At 37.1% G+C, this 12418-nt stretch overlaps 1 protein-coding gene across 1 annotated transcript; it reads right to left on the reverse strand.

The window, feature by feature from the left end:
- Nucleotides 1-11042: 11042 nt before the first annotated feature.
- LOC133053011 (translation initiation factor IF-3, mitochondrial) lies at nt 11043-12132 on the reverse strand. Its single transcript, XM_061137783.1, has one exon. It carries the CDS (start codon nt 11914-11916, stop codon nt 11071-11073), a length of 846 nt encoding a protein of 281 aa, XP_060993766.1. The 5' UTR covers nt 11917-12132; the 3' UTR covers nt 11043-11070.
- Between the last annotated feature and the right edge of the window lie 286 nt (nt 12133-12418).

Consider the following 12418-nt stretch of genomic DNA (forward strand, 5'->3'; position numbering starts at 1 on the left):
ACTGCCATGATTTCAGGCACATGAACTTGGCACATTGCAATTGTTAGATAACTTGTCTCTCTAGCTTCAGTCTTGCACATCTCCATTCTATCCTCCACAACTAGAGAGTGTGTCAACACATGACATCTCTAGAAGAACCCATCCACCAATGGATGGGCTTCACAAGAGCCTTGCTTGGATGCAACACAGGTATACCCTGCTGTTCAAAGTTTGCTTTATACCCCTTTTGCTTTTACAAAAGCTCTACAATACTACCTGTTTTCACTTACCAAAAGAAAGCTAAAGAGGATTTTTTGCTTTCAGGAAAAAAAAAAAGGCAAAAAGTGAAAATAGTCTTTAGCAAGTCATTATAGTGGCAGTGTAGACCCCAAGCAGTGAGAAGGTCATGGCAAAGCTCCTTCCCCCGGAACTGCACTCAGCATCGTAGCATCCATAGCTTTGAACTGTGCCGCCGAGTGTCTGTGCTTTGTCTCCACTTATTTTTTGTGACTCCATTAGCAAGATATGTTCTAAGGTAATTGCTTCTTGGTTTTATGCCACTTAGGATAAGGAAGTTTCATAGAACACTCTACTTTTGGATAGTGGGGGAAACCTGTATATAGCATCTGTTCTACTCCTGATGAGAGGCACTATTTTAGAAATCCTAAAGGGGAGAAGAAATGGGTGTAATGAGACAGCTGGTAGACAAGAAGTGTGTTGTGGAAGAACATTCAAGAGTAAAGAATTTTGTTATACTGGGTATCTGATTTTGACTTTCCCCAAAGAAATACTTATTTCCTTGCAATGCATGAAGATACGAGGATTATATTCAAATCTGACCATGCCCCTAGCAAAAATGTTTCACCAACTCCCCCCGCCATTGACTTGTTATAAATTCTAGTTCTTCGTATGACACTTTATGAATTGTGCACTACCTACCTCACTTTCCTCATCTTCATCTGTTTTTATACTTAGTGCTTCAGTGATATGAATTTTCTAAAGTTTCATCAATATACCAGGATGTTCTAAACCTTGGCACATGATGTTTCTTCTGTTTCAACCTTTCCTAGTCTTCCTTCGAATGTTCAATTCAGATGCTTTCTCCTGAGAGACTGCCCCTAAAGCCACTCTAATTCTAAACATATTTAAGCATTTATTCTTCTGTTTATATATTTTGTACATGAATACTTCTACTCTGAGCTTAATTATTAACTTTTAATTATTTGTTTATGTGCCTATATCCTACTATATGAATAGTTCCCTATGACAGGCTTTATTTTTCTCATAATCTTAAATATTTTTGGAACAGTTAAAACTTAATTGCTGCCAAATATTTCATAGTTTATATAACCACTCCTCCGTTTCTGGGATTTTAAGATTATTCCCAAATTTTCTTTTATAAATAACACCACAAAGGACATCTTTATCTATAAATATTTGAGTGTTAGAGTGTATATTTCTTTTGGAAATATTTCTAGAATTTGGATTAATATTTCAATCAATATGGACCATAATTCAAATTTGATTCAGATTTGTCAAATAGCACTACAGAAAAATTGTAAATTTTGAACTCCCATCATCAAGCAGTATGTCGTGTTTCCTTGCACCAGAACACCAATGCAAGCTTCCCTAACCAGGAAACCTTGACAAGCCAATCGTCCAACCCCACCCACTGGGTAAAACCTCCACAATAAAAAGGAACCTCAGACCTCCAGAATACAGAAAGCCCACTCCAGACACAGCAATCTAAACAAGATGAAAAGGCAGAGAAATACCCAACAGGTAAAGGAACATGAAAAATGCCCACCAAGTCAAACAAAAGAGGAGGAGATAGGGAATCTACCCGAAAAAGAATTTAGAATAATGATAATAAAAATGATTCAAAATCTTGAAAACAAAATGGAGTTACAGATAAATAGCCTGGAGACAAAGATTGAAAAGATGCAAGAAATGTTTAGTAAAGACCTAGAAGAAATAAAAAAGAGTTAATTAAAAATGAATAATACAATAAATGAGATCAAAAACACTCTGGAGGGAACTAAGAGTAGAATAATGGAGACAGAAGATAGGATAAGTGAGGTAGAAGATAAAATGGTGGAAATAAATGAAGCAGAGAGGAAAAAAGAAAAAAGAATCAAAAGAAATGAGGACAACCTCAGGGACCTCTGGGACAATGTGAAACGCCCCAACATTCTAATCATAGGAGTCCCAGAAGAAGAAGACAAAAAGAAAGGCCATGAGAAAATATTCGAGGAGATAATAGCTTAAAACGTCCCTAAAATGGGGAAGGAAATAGCCACCCAAGTCCAAGAAACCCGGAGAGTCCCAAACAGAATAAACCGAAGGCAAAACACCCCAAGACACATATAAATCAAATTAACAAAGATCAAACACAAAGAACAAATATTAAAAGCAGCAAGGGAGAAACAACAAATAACACACAAAGGGATTCCCATAAGGATAACTGCTGAACTATCAATAGAAACCCTCCAGGCCAGAAGGGAATGGCAGGACATACTTAAAGTAATGAAAGAGAATAACTTACAACCCAGATTACTGTACCCAGCAAGGATCTCATTCAGATATGAAGGAGAATTCAAAAGCTTTACAGACAAGCAAAAGCTGAGAGAATTCAGCACCACCAAACCAGCTCTTCAACAAATGCTAAAGGATCTTCTCCAGACAGGAAGTGCAGAAAGGTTGTATAAACGTGAACCCAAAACAACAAAGTAAATGGCAACGGGACCACACCTATCAATAATTACCCTAAATGTAAATGGGTTGAATGCCCCAACCAAAAGACAAAGATTGGCTGAATGGATACAAAAACAAGACCCCTATATATGCTGTCTACAAGAAACCCACCTCGAAACAAGAGACACATACAGACTAAAAGTGAAGGGCTGGAAAAAAATATTTCACGCAAACAGAGACCAAAAGAAAGCAGGAGTCGCAATACTCATATCAGATAAAATAGACTTTCAAATAAAGGCTGTGAAAAGAGACAAAGAAGGACACTACATAATGATCAAAGGATCAATCCAAGAAGAAGATATAACAACTATGAATATATATGCACCCAACATAGGAGCACCGCCATATGGACGGCAAATGCTAACAAGTATGAAAGAGGAAATTAATAGTAACACAATAATAGTGGGAGACTTTAATACCCCACTCACAACTATGGATAGATCAACTAAACAGAAAATTAACAAGGAAACACAAACCTTAAATGACACAATGGACCAGCTAGACCTAATTGATATCTATAGGACATTTCACCCCAAAGCAATCAACTTCACCTTTTTCTCAAGTGCACACGGAACCTTCTCCAGAATAGACCACATCCTGGGCGATAAATCTGGTCTTGGAAAATTCAAAAAAGTTGAAATCATTCCAGTCATCTTTTCTGAACACAGTGCAGTAAGATTAGATCTCAATTACAGGAAAAAAAATTGTTAAAACTTCAAACATATGGAGGCTAAATAACACGCTTCTGAATAACCAACAAATCATAGAAGAAATCAAAAAAGAAATCAAAATATGCATAGAAATGAATGAAAATGAAAACACAACAACCCAAAACCTATGGGACACTGTAAAAGCAGTGCTAAGGGGAAGGTTCATAGCATTACAGGCTTACATCAAGAAACAAGAAAAAAGCCAAATAAATAAACTAACTCCACATCTAAAGCAACTAGAGAAGGAAGAAATGAAGAACCCCAGGGATAGTAGAAGGAAAGAAATCTTAAAAATTGGGGCAAAAATAAATGCAAAAGAAACTAAAGAGACCATAGCAAAAATCAACAAAGCTAAAAGCTGTTTTCTTGAAAAAATAAACAAAACTGAAAAACCATTAGCAAGACTCACTGAGAAACAAAGAGAGAAGAACCAAATTAACAAAGTTAGAAATGAAAATGGAGAGATCACAACAGACAATACTGAAATACAAAGGATCATAAGAGACTACTACCAGCAGCTCTATGCTAATAAAATGGACAATTTGGATGAAATGGACAAATTCTTAGAAAAGTATAACTTACCAAAACTGAACCAGGAAGAAATAGAAGATCTTAACAGAGCCATCACAAGCAAGGAAATCGAAAGTGTAATCAGAAATCTTCCAGCAAACAAAAGCCCAGGACCAGATGGCTTCACACCTGAATTCTACCAAAAATTTAGAGAAGAGCTAACACCTATCTTACTCAAACTCTTCCAGAAAATTGCAGATGAAGGGAAACTTCCAAACTCATTCTATGAGGCCACCATCAACCTAATTTCAAAACCAGACAAAGATGCCACAAAAAAAGAAAACTACAGGCCAATCTCACTGATGAACATAGATGCAAAATCCCTTAACAAAATTCTAGCAAACAGAATCCAACAACATATTAAAAAAATCATACACCACTACCAAGTGGGCTTTATCCCAGGAATGCAAGGATTCTTTAATATCTGAAAATCAATCAATGTAATACATCACATTAACAAATTGAAAGATAAAAACCGTATGATTATCTCAATAGATGCAGAGAAAGCCTTTGACAAAATTCAACACTCATTTATGATTAAAACTCTCCAAAAAGCAGGAATAGAAGGAACATACCTCAACATAATAAAAGCTATATATGACAAACCCACAGCAAGCATCACCCTCAATGGTGAAAAATTGAAAGCATTTCCCCTGAAATCAGGAACAAGACAAGGGTGCCCACTCTCACCAGTACTATTCAACATAGTGTTGGAAGTTTTGGCCACAGCAATCAGAGCAGAAAAAGAAGTAAAAGGAATCCAGATAGGAAAAGAAGAAGTGAAACTCTCGCTGTTTGCAGATGACATGATCCTCTACATAGAAAACCCTAAAGACTCTACCAGAAAATTACTAGAGCTAATCAATGAATATAGCAAAGTGGCAGGATATAAAGTCAACACACAGAAATCCCTTGCATTCCTATACACTAACAATGAAAAAACAGAAAGAGAAATTAAGGAAACAATACCATTCACCATTGCAACAAAAAGAATAAAATACTTAGGAGTATATCTACCTAAAGAAACAAAAACCTATACATAGAAAACTATAAAACACTGATGAAAGAAATCAAAGAGGACACAAACAGATGGAGAAATATACCGTGTTCATGGATTGGAAGAATCAATATTGTCAAAATGACTATACTACCCAAAGCAATCTATAGATTCAATGCAATCCCTATCAAGCTACCAACGGTAGTTTTCACAGAACCAGAACAAATAATTTCACAATTTGTATGGAAATACAAAAGCCTCAAATAGATAAAGTAATCTTGAGAAAGAAGAATGGAACTGGAGGAATCAACCTACCTGACTTCAGGCTCTATTACAAAGCCACAGACATCAAGACAGTATGGTACTGGAACAAAGACAGAAATATAGATCAATGGAACAGAATAGAAAACCCAGAGATAAATCCACATACCTATGGACACCTTATGTTTGACAAAGGAGGCAAGGATATACAATGGAAAAAAGACAACCTCTTTAACAAGTGGTGCTGGGAAAACTGGTCAACCACTTGTAAAAGAATGAAACTAGAACACTTTCTAACACCATACACAAAAATATACTCAAAATGGATTAAAGATCTAAATGTAAGACCAGAAACTATAAAACTCCTAGAGGAGAACATAGGCAATACACTCTCTGACATAAATCACAGCAGGATCCTCTATGACCCACCTCCCAGAATATTGGAAATAAAAGCAAAAATAAACAAATGTGACCTAATTAAACTTAAAAGCTTTTGCATAACAAAGGAAACTATAAGCAAGGTGAAAAGACAGCCCTCAGATTGGGAGAAAATAATAGCAAATGAAGAAACAGACAAAGGATTAATCTCAAAAATATACAGGCAACTCCTGAAGCTCAATTCCAGAAAAATAAATGACCCAATCAAAAAAATGGGCCAAAGAACTAAACAGACATTTCTCCAAACAAGACATACAGATGGCTAACAAACACATGAAAAGATGCTCAACATCACTCATTATCAGAGAAATGCAAATCAAAACCACAATGAGGTACCATTACATGCCAGTCAGGATGGCTGCTATCCAAAAGTCTACAAGCAATAAATGCTGGAGAGGGTGTGGAGAAAAGGGAACCCTCTTACACTGTTGGTGGGAATGCAAGCTAGTACAGCCACTATGGAAAACAATGTGGAGATTTCTTAAAAAACTGGAAATAGAACTGCCATATGACCCAGCAATCCCACTTCTGGGCATACACACTGAGGAAACCATATCTGAAAGAGACTCATGCACCCCAATGTTCATTGCAGCACTGTTTATAATAGCCAGGACATGGAAGCAACCTAGATGCCCATCAGCAGATGAATGGATAAGGAAGCTGTGGTACATATACACCATGGAATATTACTCAGCTGTTAAAAAGAATTCATTTGAATCAGTTCTAATGAGATGGATGAAAATGGAGCCCATTATACAGAGTGAAGTAAGCCAGAAAGATAAAGAACATTACAGCATACTAACACATATATATGGAATTTAGAAAGATGGTAATGATAACCCTATATGCAAAACAGAAAAAGAGACTCAGATATACAGAACAGACTTTTGAACTCTGTGGGAGAAGGCAAGAGTGGGATGTTTCAAAAGAACAGCATGCATATTATCTATAGTGAAACAGATCACCAGCCCAGGTGGGATGCATGAGACAAGTGCTCGGGCCTGGTGCACTGGGAAGACCCAGAGGAATCGGGTGGAGAGGGAGGTGGAAGGGGGGATCGGGATGGGGAATACGTGTAAATCTATGGCTGATTCATATCAATGTATGACAAAACCCACTGAAATGTTGTGAAGTAATTAGCCTCCAACTAATAAAAATAAATGAAAAGAAAAAAAATAGTATGTGTAGATCCTCTCTTTTCTATTGACAAACATTAATCCTGGTAAAATCATGTAGTGTCATACCTCTACATGTAAAATATATAATAAATGTAAATGTAAGATATATAAAATATAAATAAATATATATATATGTAGACACACACACCCATTTATAAACTTACTTATAAATCTGAATCTCTGACAGTCCGTACATTTTCTCTAGAACTTCAAACATATATATTCAAGTGCCTATTTGACATCTCCAGATAGCTCCCGAAAAGATATATGAAATTTAACAAAGTAAAAAAGAACTATTTATTCCCCCATCAATCAACTTTTGCTTTCCCAGTCTTCTCCATTTCAGTAAATGACATCTCCCCACACCACATATTGCAAAATTGAGGAGTTACGCTCAATTTTCCTTGTTTCCTTAGATTTCCATAATCAATTCTTACCATATGCTATGGATGTTACCTCCAAAACCTATCACAAATTTGTGAATGGATCTCCATCTTCCCTGCAGTCACTGTGGTCCCAATCATCATCTTTTCTCATCTGGACTGTTGCAAAGCTTTCTAACAGATCTCTTTGCTTCTAACCTTGATCCTTCCTGCAAACAATTCTCCAAAAAAGCAGCTGGAATAATTTTTTGGTAAACTCAACACATATGATATTATGTTCCTGTCTAAAACTCTAAAAGGGAATCTCAAATGTACTTTAAATAAAATCTAGTTCTTACCATACTATTACCTTACCTTATCAACTTTCCAGCTAACTTTCCCCCTTACTGTAGTCCTCTTCAATCTTTACGTGATTGACTTGTTAATCAGACCCACAATTAAATACCTTCTCTTCAGGAATCTTCCACAACCACTGTTAAGAAGTCATCCAGTTATATTGATTATCCTACTTTAAATCTTTGCATAGCATTTATCCACATCTCATACTTAATTTCTTGTTTGGTTAGTCTAAGCTCTTCCCACTGAAAATAATTTCCATGGAGGCATGGCTCTTACATGCTTTGTTCTATAATACATTCCCAAAATCAAAATATACCTGACACATAGTAGTTTTTCATTGTATTTTAGTTAAATACATATTTTGGTAACTTTACCCAACTGGATGAAAGGTATCATATTGCTTTAATTTGCATTACTTTGTTTTCTGACAGGATTGAATATTTTTCATATATGTAACAGCTATTTATGTTCTGTCAGTATTCTGTTTCTAAAGCAAAATAAGTTCTGTAAGTCATTTAGTTTTTCTTAGAAGTTACCAGTGCTGTTACTCATAAGGCTTCTTAAATATTAAAGATACTTAGTACTTGTCAAATACGTTGCACATATTTTACTAGTTTGCCATTTATCTTTAATTTTACTGATTTTTGGCACACGAAATATTTAATCCTGATGTAGTCAAATATACCAGTCTTTTCCTTTGCCACTAACTGTATAAAGTTATAGTTCATATTACATTTAAAAATTAGAGGGCTGATGAATCACTAATATGTTCTTTAAGTTTAAATGATTTTACTTTCTATACTAATCTGCTGAACTTGTTAAAAAATATAAGAAAATGATCTGTATTTATGTTTTCAAATAGTTCATTTGATTAATAGCCCCTAATTCTCCAGGACTTTTAATATATTTCTCATAAATTTCACCCATGCACACCTGTGTATGTGTATAGTAATAGTAGGGGTGGTGGTAGTTACATTAGTGCTTATAGTACTAATGATGTACATGGACTCTGGAGTTAATAAACTGGATTGGATTACTAGGTCAATCTGTAGCTATGTGACTCTGGACATGTCCCCTATATTCTTTGCATCATAGTTCCTTGTATATAATATGTGAATACTAATAGTACTGGATTATAATATGTGTGGATTAAAAGAGATAATGTGTAGCACAAGCTGCTCGTTGCCCCACAAAATCCATCTTCCCCTTCTTCAAGCCCACAGTTAGATTACCTTTTTCCCAGCTACCCATCCAGTTAGGTATAGCCACAGAACTAAGTGATATATGAAACTTCAAAATCTGGCCTACATAAACCTCCTCCATACTCTTTCTGCATCTGGCTGATGGTGTTGGTGGTAACCATGGGAACCTTGGAAGGCACTTATGACATACTTTGAAAGAGACAGAAACTCTGACAAGCTGAACCCCCAAATGATTTACACAGACTACAGTAACCACTAATCTGGAATCTCTACTCAAGACTATTACATAAACAAGATACAAACTATTCTTTCAAGCTATCATATGCCTGGGTCGATTTGTTACCACAGCCTAACCAGCTGTAATATCACATATAAATTGATGAATAGAGTAACTTAATTACTCTAAATAATTAAACAAAAAAAACAAAAACCAAAAAAGTACATGATAAGAGCCTAATGGCTTCCTAGGTGGCACTAGTGGTAAAGAGCCTGTCTGCCAGTGCAGGAGACTTTAGAGATGCAGGTTTGATCCCTGAGTCAACAAGATTCCCTGGAGGAGGGCATGGCAACCCACTCCAGTATTCTTGCCTGGAAAATTCCATTGACAGACAACCTTGGTGGGGTATGGTCCATAGGGTCGCAGAGTCAGACATGACTGAATCAGCTTAGCACAGCACACATAGGAGCCTACATCATATAGATACATAGCCAGATAAGAAATATACAAATACAGGTAGATATTAGGTACCAAATATTTGTTGTTTGTCTGTCTGTTCTGCTTCGTGACCCTGCCAATTCTCATAACATCAAAATATTTTGAATACTGTAAATTATACTGTATTCCTTAATATTTTCTAGGCTGAGTGCCACTTTGTTACTTTTCTATATATATATTGAGTTGTTTGTCCAAATGGATTTTTGAATCATTTTGTCAAATGGAAAGAATTACAAGGGATTTTTTTTTATTGGATTGCTATTGAAGTAAAGAATTACATTGGGGATACTTAATACATTTACTTTATTCATTTTTACTGTATTGTTTATATCCACTTAATATGATTCTTTAAAACAAAGAAATAAATGTATGCTTTTATTAACTTCATTCTAATGTTTTTATAATTTTCAAATGTTTTGTAATTATTTTAAAATTTTCTTATATTGCATGCTCTAAAAGATTACTGCTCATTTAGAATTACCAATCATAATTATATAAAACCACATATGTAGCAAAAGCTGCTAGCTATCCATCAAAATCCCTAGCTGCTCATTCAGTCAGGCATGGCCGTGAGACTAAGTTGTCTCCAAAGGACTAGAAGTGGATGCTTTATATATATATATATACATATATATTTATACACACACACACACACACACACACACATACATATATACATAAATATGTACACACACACATACACATGTGACATGCTTAGTTGCTCGGTTGTGTCCAACTCTTTGAGATCCATGGATTGTCATCTGCCAGGCTCCTCTGTCCACTGAGATTCTCCAGGCAAGAATACTGTAGTGGGTTGCATGCCCTCCTCCAGGGGATCTTTCCCAACCTAGGGATTGAACCCAGGTCTTCTGCATTTCAGGCGGATTCTTTACCTAACCTGAGCCATATGTATCTCCGAAAGAGATATAGAAATACAGCTATAGATATATCCATGTCATGGATGTGTGTGTGTGTGCATGTGTATGACATTACCACTTTAGTGCACTTTCACTATTTCTATTAATTTATATATTACTATAGTTCTTAATTGGCTATCTTTGCTTCACTAAATTGTGATATGATTTTTCAATAAATCATCTCTTCTTTTCCTATAATGTTATGCTCTTTTTGCAATGGCTACAACTTATAGAATACTAAGTATTAAAATTAATACATGATACTGTTATATAGGTCCAGATTTTATGCAATCACCTCTATGGTTTCAGCGTTTTGCTGGCTTTATGAGTCATATATTTTTAACCTTACTAGGAACTGATGTATGTTTCCTATTTAGGATCCTACTTTAAGAGTGATCTAATTTTTTGTGCTTCTTTTTAAAAGAATTTGATGCCAAGCTTATAATTTTAAAACAAACTGAGAAATTGTATATATTTTCTACCATTTGAAACATTTTATAGAGCAAAGCACAGGTGAATCACTCAGAAAAGTGTCTATTCTAAAGCTTTTTGGTTTCAGCTTTGTGATTACTTTCTTTGAACTGTCTTTTTTTTTTTTTCTCTCCCGGAAGCATGTGTTTATTAAAGTCACTGGGGCAGGACACCAGATGCTCCATCCTTCCTGTCTCCCCTGTTCAGAGCGTCTCCTCTCGGGGTGCCCGGAGCTGCTCTCCATGCAGCCTCCTCCTTTTTGCTCAAGGGACGAAGAACACACATCACAGCCTTGCCTCCTCTGATGGGCTGTGGCCGGGATGAGAAGGTTGCAATTCCAGACATGGTCTGGACGATTCGATTACACATCTCCTCCATTTTGTTCTCGGGCTCGTCTGCACTCTTTGCTTTCTTTACTGTAATCTGGACTTTGTACTTTTTTTCGATCCACTGCTGAATCTGTTTGCTCTTTGTGTCCAGATCATGTTGTCCAATATTTGAAGAAAAGGTCAGCTCCTTGGTCAGGGTGGGTCCCGGCTTGGGCGCGGCCCTCTCCGCCTCTCGGAGCTGCAGCCGCTCCTGGTGGATCTGTGCGCCCGTCAGGAGCTGATACTGTGGGGGCTCCGCGTGGGGGTCCCTCTTCACTAGCCGCAGGTCCCGCTCAGCCATGAGCCTGATCACATTCGCCCGGTGCATGTGGCCCAGGTCGTTGCCTTGCTCGTCCAGCACGTGAATGATGCGCTCGTTGATTTTTCTCCCAACGCTACTGAAAGCCGTCTCGTTCTTTTTTTTCTTTGTCCTCTCATCCTGGGTGTCTTCAGTGCTAAAAGCTTTTGCGTGAATGAGGCAGGACGGTCTTGGGGACAGCTGTGTGGGCGCCGGCCCCTGTAAAATGTATTTGCCCAAATATCTTCTAATGTAGTAATTCTCAGTCTTTATGGTTTGTGATGTTAACTTCTTGAGGAAAAGAGCAGCCATCCTTTTAGGGAGAACTATAATCATCCCCAGTCAATGAAGAAAAGTGTTCTTTAGAGGGGAATGCCAGCTAATACTTGAGACAGGATCACTGAAAAACTCCACATCCTCTGAGCACCAGAGGACAGACTGACAGGCATCCCCAGGGCCTGTCTCCTATGTTTGTGGCTCCTCTTCTGCAGCTCCTGCTACTTTCTGTCCTCACTCCACTTCCCGGGGCTCTTCTGCATCATCATCCCTGACTGTCCTTCCAAGGACGACGACAGGGCCGAGCGCCAGGCCGCATGCCCCGCAGGCCCGCTCCTACGACCCCGTTTTCCCGCCGCAGGTCCCCTCACTCTCTCAGCGCCCCTGGCCTTTAGCTTTACCTGTACCGAGCCGCCGATTCTCTTTGAACTGTCTTTACTAGATAATGATGTATTATTATTTTCTACCTTTTGAGAATTTCAGTCCTTTATATTTTCAGAGAAAATGATTGATTTCAGTTATATTTTATAATTTGTAAGTGTACAATTGAACACAACATTCT

Source organism: Dama dama, chromosome X, assembly GCF_033118175.1.
Source record: "Dama dama isolate Ldn47 chromosome X, ASM3311817v1, whole genome shotgun sequence".
In the NCBI taxonomy this organism is placed as follows: Eukaryota; Metazoa; Chordata; class Mammalia; order Artiodactyla; family Cervidae; genus Dama; species Dama dama.

Bases quoted from the DNA above. Each gene is read 5' to 3' on its own strand.
- LOC133053011 (XM_061137783.1), bottom strand. From the start codon at position 11,916: ATGATTATAGTTCTCCCTAAAAGGATGGCTGCTCTTTTCCTCAAGAAG.